At 54.5% G+C, this 22,003-nt stretch overlaps 1 protein-coding gene across 4 annotated transcripts; it reads right to left on the bottom strand.

The window, feature by feature from the left end:
* Positions 1 to 7,564: 7,564 nt before the first annotated feature.
* On the bottom strand, positions 7,565 to 21,501 carry TSKU (tsukushi, small leucine rich proteoglycan). 4 transcript variants are annotated; one of them, XR_005724212.1, is made up of 4 exons: positions 21,134 to 21,266; positions 17,956 to 18,038; positions 8,053 to 10,104; positions 7,565 to 8,022 (listed from the first exon to the last, which is right to left on the bottom strand). XR_005724212.1 is itself a non-coding variant. In XM_040258898.1 (2 exons), exon 2 carries the CDS (start codon positions 10,095 to 10,097, stop codon positions 9,024 to 9,026), a length of 1,074 nt encoding a protein of 357 aa, XP_040114832.1. In that variant the 5' UTR covers positions 10,098 to 10,104; positions 21,423 to 21,501; the 3' UTR covers positions 7,565 to 9,023. The 4 variants fall into 4 exon arrangements, 2 of the variants coding, with proteins under 2 accessions (XP_040114832.1, XP_040114831.1); XR_005724211.1 differs by having other exon boundaries at positions 17,956 to 21,266; XM_040258898.1 differs by lacking the exons at positions 17,956 to 18,038; positions 21,134 to 21,266 and adding an exon at positions 21,423 to 21,501 and having other exon boundaries at positions 7,565 to 10,104.
* Positions 21,502 to 22,003: the final 502 nt, after the last annotated feature.

Raw genomic sequence — 22,003 nt, 5'->3', positions numbered from 1 at the left:
GATCAGAGACCTGGACTCAGCCCGGAGCTCGGCCGGCAGCTCAGTTCTGGCCGGGACCAGAGGGGTGGGCGGATCCTCCGTTAGTCCGTCAGATGGGAATGCATATTCCAGCCCCGCCTATTTAGTCACTTGCCACCTTGTTTTGCAGTCGACAGGGATCCCCCGGGACCAGGGCTGGGTTTGGTCCACCTCTGGGTGCCCTGTGGCCAGGACTGTGGTTTCTTTCTAACAAACGCTGGCTTAAAAGTGCGCGTGGGCAGATTCTGAGCTCTGCGGCCTGGGGCTCAACCCCTGGGCTGCCCTAATCGTTTGAGTCAGTCTCTCAGCATCCTGTTGCCTTTGTCCGAGAGTTTTATTATTCCTGTCATCTCTCACTCCTACCTCCTAGAGAATGGGCTTCCTACCAAATGATTTAGCTCTCTGCCAGGGCTCAGCAAGCTATTTGGGCAGGTCTATCAAGTAATTATACTTCTTTTTTTTTTTTTTTTTCTTTCTTTCTTTTTTGTTTGAACCAGAATCACTCTGGTTCAATCACTCTGGAGAAGTGGGAGGAGAGTTTGGAATAGGTCTTTTGACTACAAGTCCCAGATTCTGCCACCCACTCTCTGGGCATCATTTTCCCCACCTGTGAAATGGGTTCCTGATAGACTTTCCTCACGAGAAGGTTGTGAAGAGGACACGAGGTATGGGTGTGAGAGGAAAGTTTTGTGTAAACTTTAAAGTGTTGCCTAGACCTGATTATGCAGTAGAATCCTCTGGATATTTTTTGTTGTTGTTGTTTGTTTGTTTTTAAACCTTGAAAACTACCATCACACACACACAATATATAGTGAAAGTTAGAAACTTATGTAAAATCCTAAAGTAAAACTGTGGAACCTTCCCTGCTGGCTCAGCTAGTAAAGAGATCCAGGTTCAATCCCCTTCCAGGTCATGAAGATACCCTGGAGAAGGAAATGGCAAACTACTCCAGTATTCTTGCCTGGAGAAATTCCAAAGACAGAGGAGCCTGGAGGGCTATAGTCCATGGGGTCTCAAAGAGTAGGACACGACCGAAAGACTTTCTCTTCACTTCAAAACTCTGGTATGTTTGAAAAAAAACAAGATTTCTGGGCCTTTTTGGTGCTGGGTGAAGGTTTGTGCCTGATGCCACACAGAAAGCTGGCCAGCTAGCCTTCTTCAGCCTCTTTCCTACGGGTTCCCAGACCCTCAGTTAGAAGGAGCCTCCGGACCTCCGACTCACGTTTCTGCTGGGAAAGCAGGCTCAGAGAGGTGGGACTTGCCCTCCCATAGCCAGTGGGGCTGCTGTTGGGGTGGGTGAGGCAGGGCACAGACTTAGCCACCCGGTGGACGTCAGGTGGGTCCCTGTCAGGGTGCTGGAGAGGAACAGGTGATCCTTACTGTAGACTCCTGCCCGTTCAGGCCTACCAGTGCACACACCTGCCACTTGAGGGATGGGGAGGGAAGCAGGGGGAGGGAGGGTCCTGTTTCACAACTGAAAGACTCAAGAGTTGGTTTCTTGCTGAATTTGTTGTGCAGCCTTAGGGAAAAAATCCCTTAACCTCTCTGAGCCTCCACTTAACCATCAATAAAATGGACATATTTTTTTATTTTTTGAATATGTGTTGATAACCAGTTATGTGCCAGGCACCCAGCTTAGGTGCTAGGGACCCTTTGGAGAGGCACAGTTCTTGCCCTCAGTGTAAAGTGGAAGCTGCAAAAATAAACAGAAAATCAACGTGCTGAGTGTCACTCTGGAGGGAAGATGGGGTGAGCATGGAGGTGCACCTAACCTTACCTAGAGTGGGATGGCAGAGGTGGCCAAGGGAGGCATCCCAGAGGAGGCGGCAGGGACACTGAGAGGGGAAGGATGGGGGAGGTAATCGGGCTGAAAGGTGTGAAGGCAGGGGAGCATTCAAGCCCCCTCCCCTGATCCTTCAGGCATGTCTTCCTGTAGAATATGTAGGCAAAGGGAAGTTCTCCGTAGTCACTCCCGAGAAGTCTGTTCCAAACCTAAACCACACTCCCTCTAAGCACTGCTCTTGGTCTCCACGCCCTATGTGTCTGCACAGACGCAGATTTTTACCGGCAGGTGGGGCCAGTCAGGAGAATTACAGTGTTTGTGTGTGGGGAGACTATTTTTAAAGCTTGAGCTAAGTACGACTTTGTCCACAGTCTGCGGGAAGCACTAAAAAGCTTCGCCTTTCCCAGGCCCCCTGTGTTCCAGACTGGGTTCTCCCTTGCCTGTTCTCATCAGACTGCTCTCACCTGTCCCCACCCAGTGCCTGTCTGCCCCTCAGCCTCCTCAGTCCCCTGCTTGTAAGCCCCTGGGTCTGGAGGAAAGGCCCTGAGGGAAGGAGATGGTCCCTTTGCAGGAGGGTGGGTCTAGGTCTTTACGTCCCAGTTCCCAGCTGCAGCTGTGGAGAGATGAGGGTGAGAGGTAGGTCTGTCTGGGGACCTGCAGGTCACTTGTCTGGGCTCTGAGGGGGGTGCAAGGCCGAGGGGAGACAGGCCAAGCCTGCTGGGTGGCTGTGAGGCAAAAATATAACAAGAGATGATGAGCTCATGTGCAGGCCTCATGAACTTTAAAATAGGGGGTACATGTGTTTCCTTTCAGCTGTGCCTCTCTGCCTGGTCCCTAAAGGAGGCTCTGGATGTCTGGCTTTGTCATTCAGTGTCTTTGCCTCTTCGGTTGCTCAGGTACCATGGCTAGGTTAGCCATTCTTTCACTAGGAAAGCCAGAGGGGTGGAGGAGGGACCACAGGGCTGGTGTGTGTTTTGGGGGCGGGGGAACCCAGCCTTGCTTGTTTTGGTTATCTACTGCCATGTAGGGCTTCCCTGGTAGCTCAGCTGGTAAAGACTCTGCCTGCAATGCAGGAGACCCTGGTTTGATTCCTGGGTTGGGAAGATTCCCTGGAGAAGGGATAGGCTACCCACTCCAATATTCTTGGTCTTCCCTGGTGGCTCAGCTGGTAAAGAATCTGCCTGCAATGCAGGAGATCTGGGTTCAATCCCTGGGTTGGGAAGATCCCCTGGAGGAGGGCATGGCCACCCACTCCAGGATTCTGGCCTGGAGAATCCCATGCACTGTATAGTCCATGGGGTCGCAAAGAGTCGGACAGGACTGAGCGACTTTCACTTTCCCTGCCTTGTAAGAAACCACTCCAACGTATAATGGCTCAGCACAGCTGTCAATTGCATTTCATATCACTTATTGTATGGAACTTATTATATGCCAGACACTATTCTAAGTATTCTACGTACATTGACTGACTTATTTCCCATATCAACCCTTTGAGGTGACTAGTATCTTCATTTTATGGAAATATGGGAAATGTGGAAACTGAGGCTCAGAGAGAAGCTGAGTGGCTTGGCCCAGCTCACTTAGCTGTAACAGAGCCATCCTTGATTGCAGGCAGCCTCTTTTTAGAGCCTGTGCCGTAACCACTTGTTATGCTGCCCTAAGGAACACTTGCGTCACTGACTTAACTTCATTTGAGAACTTAGCTTTTTTCAGCCCAAAGTAGGGCTCTGTGTCCTTCTTTGCCAGAGCAAGAGGGCTGATGGCTTGAATTATTAACTCTGTTTTGAAAAAGTTGCTGCCTCTAAGAATCAATTAATTAGAAAATTTTTCTTGTCTTGACACTTCTGTCCTTAAAGCAGTTTCTCTTTTTCTGTCCTTCTGTACCTTTCCTATATTTAATAGCTATATATATATACATTACATATACGAATGTGTATACATCAAGAAACATAAATGTATGCTTGCGTTCCTAATTCAGAATATGTTGACTGATGGGTATGCCAAACAAAATAATAAATAGCTTCTGGAATTACATTGTAAACACAGGAAGAATTTCCCACCCAGCTCAATAAACACAATAATCTCCATAAATACAACCACTGGGACTTAAATAAATAGAAGAATAAACACAGAGCATGTGACTTAACCAGATGGCTATTTGCTGTTGCCAGCTGTTGAGCTATGGACCAACATGAGGTCCTGACATGCAGAGCAATGATCAATGCAGTGAGCTACCTGTGAGCACTGACACTGTGTATATTGGGCAGTAGTGGACATTTGCCCTTTGTGAATATCAGCCACTGGTGAGGGCTGTCATGGATGAACATTAGGTGCTGATAAATGTCAGTTATCAACAGACATTTGCCCCTTGGTGAAATTATCTGTCATAGAGCACTGAGCATCAATGGGCAAGACCTTGTTAGCCTATGATGATGTCTAATGTCTTGGTGGACATTAGGTACAAGCAGAGGTAGGTCTCTGCTCCCCACATGCCTGGCAGTCTCGTCCAGAGACACATCCTATGAGCTGGTTTGGAGGCAGGTGATGGGTGATGGTATCTCCATACCCTCTCCAAGAGGTCAACCAGTTGGCCATGACAATTTGGGGAAATCAGGTGGTGGTATGATAACACTCATGGAAGGAAATTACTGGATTTTCAAGATCTAAGCACAGCAGGACTGGCTTCAATGAGCAATGGGAACTTAGAAGGGCCCCATGCTTGGTTTAAGACTCTGCTCTTGCCATCTTGAATTCTTAATAATTTTGAACACAAGACCCTACATTTTCATTTTACCCTAGGTTTCACCAAGTATGGAGAAGGCAATGGCACCCCACTCCAGTACTCTTGCTTGGAAAATCCCATGGATGGAGGAGCCTGATAGGCTGCAATCCATGGGGTCGCGACGAGTTGGACATGACTGAGCGACTTCACTTTCACTTTTCACTTTCAGGCATTGGAGGAGGGAATGGCAACCCACTCCAGTGTTCTTGCCTGGAGAATCCCAGAGATGGGGGAGCCTGGTGGGCTGCCGTCTATGGGGTCACACAGAGTCGGACACGACTGAAGCGACTTAGCAGCAGCAGCAGCCACCAAATATATAGCCAGTCCTGAAGCACAGAATCCTGGCCAGGTGGCCCTGTCACCTGTCATGTAACCTTGGGCTGCTCCTCTCTGAGCCTCCATTTTCTATCTGTAAAATGGGGCCAGGAGGGGAAGGATTTTATCTTTGGCTTTTCATGCTCTGCAGTGCAGGAGACCCAAGTTTGATACCTAGGTCAGGAAGATTCCCTGGAGAAGAGCATGGCTACCCACTCCAGTATTCTTGCCTAGAGAATCCCATGGACATAGGAGGCTGGTGGGCTACAGTCCATGGGGTCACAAAGAGTTGGAGTGACTAACATCTTCATGCTCTAGAGTCCATGGTCTGACTGGAGAAACTTAGAGTTGCATAACTCCACCCCCTCTTTTTCTTCTAGCAGAAAAAAAATGGAGTCCTAGTGTTTATTGGTTTCTCAGAGCACCTCTGCCTTCTCTGACACGTGTGACCTGCACAGTTGACCTGGACACTGAGGTGGGACAGCCAGGAATGCCAGATTCACCATCTGACAGATGAAGCCAGGAGCAGGGTAGTTTCCTCAGCTGTGTATGGTGACAGTGATGCCCAGGGCAGTTATGGGGAGGAAAGGATCACATGTACACCATGTCCCAGGACACATGCCCAGTAAACCACAACTGAATTATTAATGAAGTGCAGTGACATGTTTGTGGCCTGTGCTATGATGACAAACTGTGCTCCGCAGTTTCCCCACCTCTGCAACTCAGCTGGCATGTGTGTTGAGGGTCTATTCTGCCTAGATGCACAGAGCAAAGGTCCCGTGGGCCACACTACGGCTCTGCAGGTCTACCATCCTAAAGCTTTATGAAATCATTCAGTTCTGAATCAGATATCAAAATATGAGTCTACGACCACGTGGTTCTACAATCTAATTCATGATTCTATGGTTGAATGAATGAGAAAACAAGCATTTCTGGAGTCTGTATTTTCTGCCAGGCACTGCACCTGATTGTTTACAAATGTTACTTCCTTTCCTCTTCATACAGTCCTGTGCAGGGAGATATTTTCATCCCCATTTTCCAGGCTCAGAGAAGAAAAGTGACTTGGTCGAAATCACACAATTTTAACCCTTTTTGGGGAACTCCAAAACAGAATGTTTGCACTAATCTCTATGACTCTGTAAGATTCCAATGTCCTCGTTCTCTGCCCCAGGATTCCAAGAGGGCGGGGTGTGGCGGGATGACGGCGGTAGGGATGACTGAGCAAACTGCACTGGTCTACTTTGGCCTCCAGCGGCTCTACGCCTTGCTTGGCGACCCCTCGGATCTGAGGTGTCTGGCCATGCGCGACCACGAGGTGGCGCTGCGGGCTGAGCGCCTCCGGAGGGGTCGCGGGAACGCCTGGTTCTGTGAGGCCACGCAGGCGCTGGAGGTGTGCAAGGCGATGCCCCCACTGGGAAGGAGGAGCGCACCCTCCTGCCGGCGCTTCCCTCCCCGCCCCGTTTTGCAGATGTAGAAGCTGCAGCTCAGGGCCAGGTTACTTGCAGGAGCCCCGGCTACCTTTCCCCCGATTTCAGGACCACTAATTTTAAGACCCTTATGTTCCATAGCCCTTCCCCAAGGACGCTTTCTTCAAACGGGGCTTTTAAGACCCACTGGGTGAAAGTCTTAGGGATCCCTCCCTCCACCCCTGTATTTGAGGTCTCTCCTGCCCCAAGGAATGTGGGAGGATGAAGTACCAGTCAGGACTGTGAAGGCTGCGGTCTCACTCTGATCCTTTCCTGTCCCCCTCGCTTCAGACCTTTCCCATACTGGTGGTGGCCAGCCTCTGGCTCAGGGAGTCCAAGCCCTGGGGCTTAAGCCATGTGATGAGCAAGCACCCCAACCACACACACAGCGTGAATGTACTGGGAGTCTGTGCCGCTGCTCACCGATGGCCCTTCCTAAGTGCCAGCCCCCTGTCCAAGTCCGCTTGTCCTTGACTCCACGGGTGAGCCTCCTCCAGGAAGCCTCCCTGACCCCACCAGGGGACTTACACAGCTCCCTGTGCTGCCCTCAGTCAAGGGTCCCCTGTGTGCCCTGTCCCCTCCCATCCCGGGAACCTGGGTCCCAGGACAGACAGGGTAAGCTTGGTGGTGGCGGTGACCGTTACGGATATATTCCTGCAGACCTTGGCCAGTCAGAAGGAAGACAGCAGTGCCACTCAGATGAGCTGGAAGTGGGTTCCCTGTCACAGGAAGTGTGTGAGCAGGAGAGGGTACCACAGCATTCAGATGCCTAGAAGGAACACAATACTGTTGGAGCTTAGAGGGAGGTGGCGGCGGGGCGGGAGGGATTGTGGAGACCTTGGGGAAAGCTTCTACGGAGATGAGGCAGAAACTGGGTCTATTAGGTCGGGAAGGAGCAGAGAAGCTGGGGTGGGGGTGGCAAGGGCCCGGTCCCAGAGTAACAGCCTGAGCAAAGGCAGAAGCATGCAAGGGCCTGACAGCTGGGGCTGGGGAGGCAGGGAGAGAGGAGGTAAGGAAGGTCGACAGAGTGTAAGTTGCACTGAAAGGTTCTACCCCAAGGAACTCCCTCCCTCACTCCCCTAATCCTAGGAGGTTATTGGGCTTTTCAGAGGGAACAAGCTTGTCTTGATTCATCCTTGTGGCCCCAGAGACCCATCTGGGGAATGTCAGTGGATGCTAGTCAAATGATGGCAAGAGGAAGACTCTTTGTAGTGTTTATTAAACCAAGGTGTTGGGTGTGGCTCGTGGGGGAGGACAGAGCTCTCGTTGTCCTGTGGGCGTCTCTGAGGGACCGGCCCCACGGATGCCCACATGGCGACGTACAGCTTGGCTTCTACCCAACGCCTCTTCTCCCAGCTCATCCCCAGGACACAGTGTTACAAAAGTGAACAAATGCAATGTCTTCCTTCTTTAAAAATGACATATTTCCAATCCCCTGCCAGCAGGGACCTGGATGGGGGTGGGGGGTGCTAAGTGACAGTCCATTAAAAAGGCAACAACTTTTATGAAACTGATACTAAGGAAAGAGCCCAGGGCTGGGAAGCTGAGATGCTACCCTGGTGGGGAAGCATAAACATGGGTGGGGGCTACCCTGCCTCCTTGGCTGCGTTCTCAGTGGGCTGAGCTGGGCTGTCGGGCACAAGGCCAGTAGGGGCTGACTCCAGGAGGCCCCTTGGAGCTGGTGGGACTCCAGGAGGCCCCTTGGAGCTGGTGGGGCTCCAGAACTGCATCAGCTCCTGGGGAACCAGCTAGAGGCAGTACCTCAGGGGTCAAGGAGCACATTTCCGTTCTGGACGCTGGGGGATGCCACCTGAGTGGGAAACAGAGACTGGCCCCCCTAAGGCTTCCAGAGGCTCCGAGGTGAACTGACTTAGCCTGTGCCACAGCTAGTTACTGGGCCCAGAGCCCCACCCTCGAGGCCCTGGCCTGCCCTCCCGGGGATGGCAGGGAAAGGGCGCAAATGGGAGGATGTGAGTTTTGGAAGCAAGGGGGAGCCCAGAAAGGGGAGGGGGCCATGATTTAGAGAAGAGAGAAAAGCGCAAACGGGCCCTGTGGGCAGGCAGGCAAGACACTGACTCAGGCCTCTGCTGCTCTAAGACCTCTGAATACCATCTTTCCTTCTCTAGGCCTCAGTTTCCCCATCTGTCACATGAGGAAGTGGGCTTGACATTTTTCTCCCATCCTTTCTATAACTGAAGTCCTATCCAGAGTTCTAGGGGAATGAAAAAGAATGAGGTAGGCCTCACGTGGCCAGAACAGAGAGAGATTTATGTCATAGAAGAACCCACATCCAAGTGGCTGGACCTCCCTCCCGCCCCGCTCCTGTCACAGGTCAGGTTGGTCCAGGCCTCAGGGAAGGCACTTTGAGGACAAGTGGGGAAGGACAGCAGGGGGCTGCTGTCTGGTTTGGCATCGAAGACCCTCCGCTTATGGTCTGGGGAGCAACATAGACAGACAGGCAAAACTCTGCTCCTGGGTGTGGGTCCCAGGTTCAAAGCCTCTCTTTCTTTTTTTTTTTTTTAAAAACCTCTCTTTCAATGATGCTGCCACACAGGAATGGAGAGTCCCTGTGGGCATTGGCACATTAGAATATAAATTACCCAGGACCTGAGGACACCCGGGGCACAGTCTGTTACACGGCCCCAGGCCACACCATTTGTCACAAGGTATTGGAGGCCCTGGCGCCCAACTCCTGGGTGTCTATGCAGTGCAGGGCCACCTTGGGGGTGAAGCCAGGCTGCCGTGGGTAGGTGCCCTCCCGCACCAGGCGCCGGCACTGCACGCCCTGGCCCACGCTGACACTCTGCAGTGCGGGGAGGTGGGCGAGCAGCTTCTCGGGCAGGGGCACCAGGCCCGTGCCCGACAGGTCCAGCTCCTGCAGGGAGCCCAGGCCTGAGAACACCTCAGGCCCTGCCCACTGGAGCCTGGGGTTGCTGGACAAGTCCAGGACCTGCAGGCCCTGCAGCTCGTGGAAGCCGTGGGGCGCCAGCCTGGGGAGACCCTGCAGGCTGCCCAGCGATAGGTGAGTGAGGCCCTCCAGCCCCTCAAAGGCGCCGGGGCCGATGGCTGCCAGCGGGTTCCCATCCAGGCTCAGGTAGCGCAGGGGCAGGCCCCGGAGGTCGGGCACAGCGCGGAGCCGGTTCCAGGCCAGGTTGAGGCTCTGAATGGTGGGCACCGGCCGGCCAGCCCGCGAGGAATGGGGCAGCAGGCGGTGGAGGAGGTTGTGGGAGAGGTCCACATGCAGCGCCCTGCCCTGGCTGTGGGTGGCGAAGGCGGACACGGAGACCTCGCGGAGCCGGTTGTGGCTCAGGTTCACGTCGCTCAGAGGCGAGCTGGTGAAGCTCTCAGCGGGCAGGGCGGCCAGGCCGTTGTGGCTGAGGTCGAGCGACTCCAGGTAGCGGAGGCGGGAGAAGGCCGTGGGCGAGAGGCTGGTGAGCAGGTTGTGGCTGAGATCCAGGCCAGACAGCGTGGTGTAGCCCGGCCCTGCCAACACGGACTCGTTCACCGTCTCCAGCCGATTTGAGGACAGGTCCAGGTGGGCTGTGTCCAGGGGGATGGGCACGGGCATGATATGGGGGCCCAGGCCGCTGCAATCCACCCGAGTCAGGCTGAAGCTGTCGAAGAGGCCGAAGGTCTCCACCTCGCACTGGCACCCGGGGAAGCAGGGCCGGGTGGTCTGGGCCCCGCTCGCGGCCAGCAGCAGCAGCAGGGGCGGCAGCAGGGGCCACGGCATGGTGGGGCTGGAAAGAGAGCCACAGGTGAGGGTCGGCAGTGGGTACCCCGTTCCAGGGGCTTCCCAGGCAGCATTAGTGGTGAAGAACCTGCCTGTCAGTGCAGGAGACATAAGAGATGTAGGAGCAATCCCTGCGTGGGGAATCCCCTGGAGAAGGGCATGGCAACCAACTCCACTATTCTTGCCTGGAGAATCCCATGGACAGAGGAGCCTGGAGGGTTACGGTCCAATGCATCACAAGGAATCGGACACAACTGAACTGACTATAAGCATGCACGCACACACCCCATTCCAGGTGATTCTCGCCCACCCTGGAAGACACCAGCCAATGTGTGTAGGCACAGCTGGAAATAGCTACATGCCCCTCAGTGGCCCTAGACGCTTTCCCTGAATACCCCTTCCTCAAATAATTCCTAGTCCCTGTTCCTCTCTGGCCTCAGTCTCCCCATCTGTATGATATGGCGAGTTAGGCTAGATGGCTGGGTTTTAAACTGGAAGTATGTGAACCCTTTCTTGGATAAGACTGGCAGGAGACAGTGGGCCTGTTCTGGAGTGACGGTGGGAGCCTGAGTCTTCCATGCGTGTTCACTGTCCTGCCGTGGGATGTGAAGAGCAGGTGCTTTTGGGGAGTGCTCCCCTCACCTCTGCGGAGCCTGTGCTGCGGGCTCGCTGCTGTGCTCGCTGGCTCTCTGCACAGCCTCACTCAGCCCTCACAGCCACAGAAGCTGCACGGCAGCAATCTTGTCAGCACTTCACGAAGAGGGAACTGACTCAGGTTCAGAAAGCCATGTACGGCCACGCGTGAGTGGGAGCGGATCTGAACGGCGCTCAAAGGGCCTGGCTCACTGTCATGCTGAGCTGTACCTGAGACCCCTGCTCCAGCTTCCCAGACCGAGGCCTCTCCTGCAAGGGGGGGCCTGCTGCGACTGTCCCCTCCTCACGCCTTTTGTGGGTAACGACGGCTGGGTTCACAGTCGTAAGCCCTCTCCCCTGACCTGGCCTCTAGGGACAAGATCCTTCATTCCAACAGGGGACCCTGCATCTAGACTTCCAGATGGGCCCTGGGGACCACTCTGCTGAGTCTCTTCCCCTTGCTCGCCTTGACCCCCAAGCTGTTAGAGTGATTACACTTTTCTGGCCCTTCCTTTAACCCACAGCAGGCAGCTGGGCTGTGTCCCCTATTATACAGATAAATAAATAGAGGCTCAGAGACAAAAAGGGTTTTACCCAAAACCTGTACGTAAAAAGCAGGGCAGGATTAGAACCCAGGCCTGCTCAGTCCTAATTCTACTTTCTTCTGCTGCCTCCGGGACTGGCAGGAGAGATGCGATCCAAGAGGGCCTCTTCCCACCGACGGGGGCTACAATGCAAGCCACTGCCCCTCCCCTGGCTTCACTGTCTCTCCCTGGATAACTGTAACAGCAGCTGCCATTGATGCCAAGCACTACCTGTACACTGCCACCTTCAACACTCATCCCCACACACATCTGTAGCTCCTGGAGGATGAGAAGAAGGCTGAGCAGTGAAAGAAAGCTTCTAACTGGACAGTCTGCGATCACCCTCTCCCCCTAGAAGAGCAGCTACTCAGCCCAGAGACAGAAGACACCAAGCCTCACGCCAGCAGATCCTTCAGCTGGAGTGGCCCAGCTCCCCGCTCTGCACCCCTGCCCCACCGTCCCCCCACCTTCCTCCCCCTGGCCTTTAGGGAGGGTGGATGGGGGAGCAGCAGGATCGCATTACCAGTTCTACATGAAACTTTAAAGGGGCAGCCACTTGATCTGCACTTGGGCTCTTCTCCCTGGCCTCTTTCTGCAGGCCCCTCCTCTCCCACCCCTTTCTTTTGTAGAGTCCAATTTGAGGATTAAACCCAGCCCAGGTGCATCCTGGGCTCGGTCCCAATTGAGGCTGGACAGAGTGTTCCAATGTCTGGAACCAAAAGGAAAATATTAAGTTGCTTCACACCCCTTTTGTTCCCCGGGTGAGCTTCTCACAGCAGGAGTTCATTACTACCTAGGGCCTCACCTTCCCTGCTAAGCTGATCTGCTCATACCCACCCCTTCCTGGGGTTTAAACAAACAGCAAATGCACACAAAAAGGCCTAAGATTACCCTTCGTTCCCAAAGGTGATTATACAACGTGCCTCTCAAGTGCCAATCGGCCCCTCATGAGCTCCTGCTTATGTAACTCAGCTCAGTGCTCCCCTACACCCCTCCCCCGCCACGAGGGGCCTCTCCAGCCCTCGGCTTTGTCCTCTGTACCACAAGGCAGTAATTTCTGCCCGCCTCATACACACTGATGCAAGTCACATACAGTGCAATGCAAACTGTGAAGCCCTGTGCACATGTGCTGGGTGGTCATCACCGGGCCGCAGAGGGGCAGGAGTGTGGATGGAGACCCCCCTGGAAAACTGCTTGTGATGCTCCCAGGACACCCCGACAAGGTCCCTGCTGAGCCCTGCACTGTGGACACCTCTCCGTGGGCCCCTGTTCTGGGCCAGGCCTGGACATTGAGTGGAAAGTGCTGACAGTAACTGAGCCTGTCCTCACTATGTGCCAGTCACATGTCCCCTTATGTCATTCTCGGTCACTCCAGGAGGTCAGTCTTATGTCCGTGTTACAGTGGAGGAAACTGAGGATGGCAAAGGAAGGTGCCAGGTGCCAGAGACCAGTATGCGAATTCAGGCCTTTGTAACCTTGTAACTGGCTAGGTTCAGGTGGAACATGCACTTCTGTGTGTTGCTGGGGAGAGCTAAGCGTCCAGGGTCCCACGGCCAGGCTCCAGCTACTGTCGGCTGCTGTGACCGTCAGTGCCCAGCTTCCTAATACTCAGTGGCTCTTGAGTGTTCCTGAGATCACAGCAGAGCCCAGAGGTCTCTCAGGGGTGTCCCACGTGGCTGGGACTGGGAAGCCCTGGGCCTGGAATCAGGTCAGAGCCTGAGGATCAGCTGCTATCACCTCACTGGGGACCCAGGGACAAGATGAAGGATCTCAGCTTTCTCATCTGGAAAGTGAGGGATTACACGCCCTGCTCTGCAGCCCTCACAAGGTCAAATAAGCAAAGGTCTTTTGGAAAATATCAAGGGCTGTGCCCTTGGTAGGGGTTTTCCTTGTCTTTTTCTGGGAGAAGAAAAAAAGAAGAGAGAAATTTATGGAAGGTCTCTCAACTTTGGAGCCAGCAGGGGGCAAAGGTAGAGACGTGGGCTAGTGGTCTTTGAGGGTTGGTACCCGTGCTCTGCTCAGAGGTCATGTCCCCTTTTGGGTAACGTAAGGAGGAGTGCCTTTGTGTGAGTGACTCAGAGATACTGAGGTCTGGTTTTGCTGCTTGGAGCAAAAGGCCCAGGAGCCAAAGGCAGGGCAGAACTTTCCCAGGAGGAAACTGAGGGAAGATAAGGAAAACCCCTGCCAAGGGCACAGCCCTTGATATTTTCCAAAAGACCTCTGCTTATTTGAGCTGTGAGGGCTGCAGAGCAGGGCGTGCAATCCCTCACTTTCTAGATGAGAAAGCTGAGGTCCCTCATCTTGTCCCTGGGTCCCAGTGAGGTGATGGCAGCTGATGCTCAGGCTCTGACCTTCTGACTCCAGGCCCAGCGCTTCCTAGTCCCCTAAAGATGCCTGTGGAACTCTCCTAGGGATCTTATGGAGTCAATAAAAATAGTGCCCAGAAGAGTCTGCAACCTCATGTAGGAGGGGGCTGATGCCATAATGCTAAGGATCATGAGGGTAAATTGCATGCTAAGAAAATTATAGCTATACATTAAAAAAAGAAAAAAACCTAAATCGTAATTTTAGAAAGTCTAGAAGAAAGTCTGTCAACCCAGTAATGGTCTTCCTTTAGATGGCAGAACTTTGGGTGGTTTCACCATGTCTTAATCTCCTTTTCCCCCTCTTATTTCCTCTCTTATAATAACTGTATATATATATATATATAAAACAGACTGAGTAATGAAGACTCATAGGACTGTCTCGTGGCCATCTCTGCTTTCTCTGACCTTGGCTACCCACAATCTCCAAGCTTCAGCCTCCGCATGTGTCCAATACAGGTGTTAATAGCCATCTCACAGGCCTGTCAAGAGGATGAAACGTACTGGTGGGGGAGGCACCTGAGCATGGTTCCCGGCAGGGGGGAGGGTACAGTGGGGGCTCCCCTGCCCTCCTCCACAGACAGGGAGTGGCTGGGGTGGGGATTTCTCTTCCTTCAGCAGATACTATCAAGCATGACAAAGGTCTTACTACTGCCCTCCAGGAAAGCAGTTCTTCCTGGGAAGCCAAGCTATGCTGTTTCTCAACAGGGCTGCTGGGTCTGGGAAGGGATGACTAATGTGAGTTCCTCTTCACAAAAACCGCTAGCCTCAGCTCACATGGAGAGGAAAGGCCTGCATAGGGACTGAGAAGACTCTCGACATCAACTTGCAGTAGAACTGAGCAAGTCACAACCTCTCTGGACCAGTTCCTTCAGCTGTGATTCTGGGATACTAATGATGGTTCCATCAGCCGCAGCGAAGATGGCTGTGAAGATGAGACTCAGAAGACCAACACCTCTATCGAGAAATGAGGCCCCAAGGGGGTGGAAGCTATATAATTGAAAGACTGTGCCTTTTCATTCCACCTCAACCCATATCCACTGCAGACACAATCAACCACAGCACTAAACTGCAGAGGGTAAGGCAGTCTGTTAGGCCCTGTGAGGTGCATGCTGGGGTCAGGGCAGGAGATCCCAGGGCCTCTGTCCCCATGAGGCTTACAAACCAGCAACAGGGACAGGAGACCAACTCGTATCAAGATCACTAGCACCTGCCTTAGATCCAGGAGACCAGGACTCTAGTCCCAGCCCTGCTACTGTGTGAACTTTACAGTTTTCTTTCTTGGAGCCTCAGTTTTCTTGTCTTGTGGAACTGATTCTGCCTCCTTCCTTCTCTCGAGACCCTGTGATCTATGCTCGGGAGAAAGGGAAAGGCAGGCAGGTATTCACCATGGAAGGCCAAGAGAGGATACTTCACTTACTCTCCAAACCCTAACCTGCAGATCAAAGTCACCTACTGATGATCCAGGTTACAGAACATAAGGGCAGCCGGACTAAGGTTTAGCGGCATGAGGTCCGCTGGGCAGGGGCCATGAGTGATTCCTTGATGGGTCCATCAGGACTCTAAGGAAAATTACAGTGTCAGTGGTGGGACCCTAAGAGGTCCCCAGGCTGGTCTCCCCACTGCAACACCCCAGACCCTGCTAGGAGAGCCTCTCAAGCAGCTCTGGCTAGATCATGCCCCTTCTTGGAAACCTCCTGACTTCCACTTTACCTACAGAAACCAAGTTCTCTCTGGCACACAGGTATCTGCACCTTTGTGCAGATCTGCCCCCATGGTCCTCCCTCCTTGGGTTGAATGTCCCATCTTGATCTGAACCTATGGTGGTGGCCTCAGAACAAGTCTCAGCCTTAGTGCACACTTCCCCAAACTCAAGAGGATTCCAGGGCTGGAAGAGCTGGAAGGCCCCTCCGAGATCACGGTAACTGAGGCCCAGAGAGGGACTGTGATGGCAAGGAAACAGCACAGCAGGACCTGAGACCTGGGTCTGGATGCCTCACACCACTGCCAGGACAGCCGAATCCCCCAGGCCTGCCCCAGCCCTGCCAGTGCAACAAAGCTCGTTCTGTCCACTCAGGCCCCTGGGCCACTCCCCCTCCTCTCCTGGCTTCCTGGGGCCTCTCGCTCGCTCCATACTGTCAACACACCTTCAGACACACACTAGGTAAATTCTCTGCCTTTATTGACCTGCCTGTTTCCTGACTTGAAGTGTGAAGCATCTTGGGGTGGTGACCCTGCCTTCTTCACCTGTTAACCCTTCCCCGACCTGGGGCCGGAGCCAGGCCTGGCAGGCACGGCAAACTTGCTGGATGAATGGAGGGCCCAGAAATTAAGAGTCAACTGTGGGACACAGAGCTGGCTGTGAATTCAGCTCTGTACCTACTGGCCTCGGGCACGTCTCAACCTTGCTGAGGCTCAGTGTCCTCAACAGGAGTGACAACACAGGGTTGGCGGAAGCATTAGGGGACAGCGAGTGAAACATTTGGTGCGACTGCTACAAGCTGAGTACTGAATGCATAGTAGACAAGGACGGGGATGATTTATTAAGCTTTCTGAAAGCCATGACCATGTTATTTGTTGTTCTTTTCCTCTCCACCCAACTACCCAAAGAGAGGCCAGGCACCCGGCAGGGATTTGACTACTTGTGCTAACAGCCTCTGGTCACTGTGCTGGTGTCTGCTGGCAAGGCCCCCATCTCCTTTCTCCTCTGAGGCCTATCTGGGGCTAGGGGTTCCAGCTCATGTCCTCCTGGTCCCAGTCACCGGCACCCCAGCATCTCTGGCCCACAGATTTGCCAGCTCCTCACCACGTCTTTAAGGGGGAGCCTCTTGTAAAGGGACGAGCTGGGCAGGGGGCTGAGCATCCACCCAAGATGGGTTTTGTCTCCACTGGCTGCTCAGTGCTGAGTCACGTTCCACCCTTCATCGTGAGCTCACGCAAGTCGATGCCAGTGAAATCCCCAGGTGGAAATTCCATCAGTGTCCTGGCCCCCAACTGCTTAAGTCAGTTCTGGAAACGCAAGGCAAAAAGAATGCCTAGGGCCAAACTCCCGGAGCCTTGAGGATTGTCTCTCCCAAAAGAGGCACTAATGCCACTGTTGCTGCTGCTAAGTCGCTTCAGTCGTGTCTGACTCTGTGCGACCCCACAGACGGCAGCCCACCAGGCTACCCCATCTCTGGGATTCTCCAGGCAAGAACCCTGGAGTGGGGTGCCATTGCCTTCTCCAATGCATGAAAGTGAAAAGTGAAAATGAAGTTGCTCAGTCGTGTCCGACTCTCAGTGACCCCATGGACTGCAGCCTACCAAGCTTCTCCCGTGGGATTTTCCAGGCAAGAGCACTGGAGTGGGGTGCCATTGCCTTCTCCAATGCATGAAAGTGAAAAGTGAAAATGAAGTTGCTCAGTCGTGTCCGACTCTCAGTGACCCCATGGACTGCAGCCCACCAGGCTCCTCCCGTGGGATTTTCCAGGCAAGAGCCCTGGAGTGGGGTGCCATCGCCTTCTCCACTAATGCCACACATCTGTGCAAACACATCAGCTCACCACGCACTTCTACAGCGGTGGCTTGTTTCTGCCTCCCCCCCACCCTTGACCATGGGGACTACTGTCCCTGATCTGCAGACAAGAAGACTGACATTGAGTGGGGCAGAACAGGAACCAGTCTCAAACCAAATCCAATGCTCCTTATACGGCTGTGCCTCAACTTACAAATGGGCACATGTGGATTGTGCTGGACTATAATTACATTTACTTATCTCTGCTCCTGTGGGCAGGCATGGGGTTAGATTCACTTTTCAGTCTTGGAAGCTGATTGCTAGGCCTGGCACAGAGTAGGTACTATATGAAGATACACCAGGCATTTAGAATATTGCCGCCTCACCAAAGGACACCTCTCAGTCTTTCCACTGCCTCCTCAACTCTCATCTGCTCAGTCACCCTACAAGATCAGCAGGTTGGATGGCATGGTATCTATTGTACTCCTGCCTAGAGACCCAGAGAGGTGCAGTGATCTGCCCAGAGTTACAGAGCCAGTGAGATCAGAGGCTGGACTCAGTATCCAGGTGTTCTGACACCCGGTGCCTACGCTCCTCCATGAAGTCATCCCTGGAGAAAAATCTACAGAGAAATGGACAAGGCTCCCAGTACTATTTTCTCCATTCTGAAGCTTGGCGAGTTCTCTTTGGTCTGAGCAATGTGTAGACACACAGGCAGGCAGTATGGGGTGGAGGAAAGGGCTTTTGCAGTCAGGCACACTGGGCTCCACCCCACCGAACCTCACCTGCTAGGCCTGTGTGTGTCCTCTCCCTGCCAAGTCTTCATCTGCAACCTGGTGAGAAACCTGGTGCTCTTCCCACAAGGTCCCTGATGACCACATGAGGTAAAGGGAAGACTCAGCTCCAGGCCTGGCACACACTGGTGCTCACTGCATGTGGGTTCCTGCCCCACCCCCTGACCAGCGGGTGATTTCAGAGACCAGGAGAGAAAAAGGGGCAGTGACACGAGCAGATCTGAAAGCAAGGCAGGGGCAGAGGACAGAGAAGACTCCAACATGGACTCTTCCTGGACTCTGTGCACCCTCTGGGGCTTCACTTGGGCTACAAGTGCTCTGCCAGCGAGTTGATAAGGGAGTGTAGAAATATCGCAGAGGCTCAAGGAGGCTGAAGCAGGTGTGTCACCGGTGACAGAATGAGGACCTGAGACTTAGCAGCTGCCCCTGGGTGGGTGGCTCATTGTCTTCCCCTCCCTCTCCCTTTGGCCTTGCCCCGGTCAGGTTCAGGAGGCCTCCTGGCCAGGACTGCTGCAACAGCCTCATTCCTGGCCCTCTGCCTCCAACTGCCAGCCTTGCTGGGCACCAGAATGCCATCCAGACAGATCAGGACCGCACCACCACTCCTGCTTTAAAACCTCTCCTGCCAAGAGAGCTTGCCTGTTTAGGGGCCTATCTTTCTCCTTGGGCTCCACGTCTTTGCACTTCAGTGAAGATGATAGAGACACCCTTTTCTTTGTCCTCCATACAAATTCTCACTTGTTGGATTCAAAAGTCACCTCCTCTGTGAGGTTTTCCCAGTCTAACTCGCCCTTCATCCAGTAAAGGTCACTCTCCTCCTGGGCCAGCCCTGTCAAGGTTCAACACATTTTGTGATGTCTGGCTACCTCCAAATCTGATGGCCCAGCTCCTCTCCTGCGTGGACCTGGCCATGTGAAGTGGATAAGCCAGATGGGAGAAATGCCCTGGGCAAAAAGCTTCCCTCTGCTAGGAGGGTACCGGTTGGTCCAAGCTTGCAGGATACTTAGGGCTTTTGCCAGATGGTGAACTAAGGTTTAGGACCCATAGTAGATACTGGTTCTGCCTTCTATTGTTAGTGCAGTTCAACAGATGTCTGTCTGCACAATGTAATACAGGCCACAAACTTCTTCTCATTTTATTAGCACAGGTAGTTTGTCGTCATATTTAACATCCATAACAGTCAGTGAGACCAGAATTACTATCCTCATTTGAAAGATGAGGAGACTGAGAATCAGAGAGGTAGTCACTTGCCCAGGGTCACAGAGCTAGGAAGCAATGAAATAAGTGAAAATCTCCTTCTGATTCTAAGACGTTGGAGCACTCAAGCCTCCAGACTGGCTTCCCAGGCTCCAGCACCACCCACGAGCCAGAGGACAGTTTCTGAGAATTACCAACTCCACCCTATCATGCCAGCTTAAAAAACCCTCCAGGAGCTCTCCACTGCCTAGATCTCCGCTCCTAGGTATGGCATTCAAGGCCCTCATCTGTGGCCCCTGCAGTCCCTCCCAGCCTCAGGTTGAATTCCATCCCTTCTTCCCCAATCTTGCATCTGGCAGTCCACAGTGCTGACCACCCCTCTGCTGTTTCGGGACACACAGAGTCATGCAATGCAGTTCCCTAGGGGGGAGGCACTTTCTGCCTCTTTTCCCAGTGTATTCCCCCCACTTCCCCATTCTGCTGCTTTTCAGCCTTCCGGGACTTCAGGGACTCCAGGAAGGCCTTAATCTCTACATAACTTCACAGCCATTTCCCCTCTCCCTCTTCAAAAGCATAAATTAGTGCCAAGTCAGAATGGAAGTTAAACATCAAAGTGTTTCCAGGTTCTAGGGTCTCAACCAGTCAGCCACAATAGGAAGGGAAGAACGAGGCTGTCAGCAACCCCTTTTCCAGCAGGGAAACTGAGGCCCAAAGAGGGAAAGGAAAGCGCCCACAGTTGCCTCCTTCCAAGGTGAGTGGCTTGTACCCACCCTTCACATCTGCAGGACCTAGCAAAATTCTAGGTTAAAGACTGGCAAGGGGTAGGGGAGGGAGGGGGGTTGTTGGGTTTATCTTTGCCACCCAGGATCAAAGAGCAGGCTCCCGGCAGCCTGAGCCCTCCCTCTCAGATCAGACCTGAACTCTGCAAGTCTGGACTTATCGAAGGGTAGAGCAGGCAGGAGGATCAGAAGCTCCTGAGTCACCTCCTCCGCCAGGCAAGTGTGGGTGGGCACTGCACTCTGGCCGTCCCTGGCTGCGCTGCTCATCCCCACCGCAGGCTCTCCCTCACCAGAGAGTTTTCACCCCATCCAGGACAGTGACTGCGACTCAGAAAGGTTAAGCAACTTGCCTAGTGCCATACTGTGGGCCAGTGGATGTCCCATTTGAAACTAGAGTGTGCAAGGTTCCTACTGCCAGCAGCCCAGCTGGAGGTCCCGGGAGCCGTCATCACCTTTCCACCTTTGGGATTGGAGGGTTCAACCCCCTCACCCCAGGGGCGGGATGCAAACCTAGTGCGGATCTCAAAGAGGAGGAGCGGGAGGAGGGGGAGGGGGACGGGGGGACCCAGGGGCTGGCCTCTCCGCCAAACAGACAAGTCTCTCTCGGTCACATACACTCTCTCGGAGAAGCGTGGGGCGGAGCACACCGGTGCCCGTTCCTCTCCTCTCTTCAGCCCCCAAGTCGGGGGGCCAGGACCCGCTGTTACCTCTCTTCTCTCAGCCGCTTCGCCTGGGGTGTCCGGCACGCTCTGCCCAGCCTTGGCTCGGATCAGTCTTCAGGCGCTGCCGATCCCCCAACCCACCAATCCTACTCCAGCCCCTCTCGGCTCTAAAGACCCCTGAGGTGTAGGAAGGGAGGACTGCCAGCGCTCCCTCGCCCCCCGGCCCGGGATGCAGCGGGGAGGAGGGACGCAGAGAAAAGTTTGAAGCTAAGTCGGCCCGGGTGGACTGAGGGGAGCGAGGAGTTGGGGCGGTGTCTGGCTCTCGGCGCGCACATACTCCGCGGACACCCAACCCAGACACGTCGACAGGCACAGACCACGTACGCGGACACAACGATGCGCCCACCCACATCCACAAGCAAACGCGGGCCCCCATCCCGGGTCCTTGCCCCCTTCCCCAAGTCACGGACACACAAAGGCACGGGCAGATGCATGTCCCCGGACCAAATTCACAAAGACCCACAAACGCACGTGTCCGCACAAAGACCCCAGAGGCGCCGGCCGACGCCCACGGCGCCGGGTCAGAGCCTTTGTCTCCTGGAAGCCCCCCTTCTAGGTCCGGGTTCCTCACTCTGGCCGAGCCCCGCGCGTCAGGCGGCCGCCGCCGACGCCCTGGGTCCGGGAAAAGTTGAGGGGCCCCGGCCCCGCCCCTGCGTCCAGCGCGGCTCGCCCGCCGGATGGAGCGGCGAGGCTGGGGTAGGGGCCTCCGGTCCTTCGCCCGCAGCGCGAACTCCCGCTCTGCCCGGAGACCCGTACCCACCTGGAAGCCTGCGCCGCAGCCGCCTCGGCACGCTCACCCAGGCGGCCCGGCCGCGGGCCCTCCGGCCGGCGCTTTTCTCGGCACGGTGCGGCCCGCCCCCCGGCCCCCGCCCGCCGTAGGGCGCTCCCCCGCCCGCCCGGCGCCCACTGGCGGCTCCGGCCGGCCGCCCAGCGACTTAGGGAGTGTCGCTAAAGTGCTGGCCTTTCCCGGCGCGCTCCCCACTCCGCGCCCCCGCCCGCCGCCAGAGCCCGTGCCTAGCCCGGGTTCCACCCTAGGGAGCGTCTCAAAAGTGCGCATGCAGCTCCCACCCACTCTAGTCGGCCTGGCTTCTAGCTTTCTGCTTCCCGGGGTTCCTGCCGGCTTCCCCGGAGCGCCTGAGCCTTCTCAGCAGATGGCCGCACGGTCGGGAACATCTGGAGGTCGCCGGAGTGTGTGTGTGTGTGTGTGAAGAGATTGGGTGGTGAGGGTTCCCTCTTCTCGAGTTCATCCTCCCGGTTCCCCAGTTTTTTAAAACGGGTGAAAGGGAGTCCAAGAATCTGAAGCAGGGAAAGACTGGCTGAAAGACGAATCGACAGAGAGAC

This window comes from Oryx dammah, unplaced genomic scaffold (genome assembly GCF_014754425.2).
Source record: "Oryx dammah isolate SB20612 unplaced genomic scaffold, SCBI_Odam_1.1 HiC_scaffold_17, whole genome shotgun sequence".
In the NCBI taxonomy this organism is placed as follows: domain Eukaryota; kingdom Metazoa; phylum Chordata; class Mammalia; order Artiodactyla; family Bovidae; genus Oryx; species Oryx dammah.
Note: the sequence above shows the minus strand (reverse complement) of the source record. Positions and strands in the feature narration are given on the sequence as shown.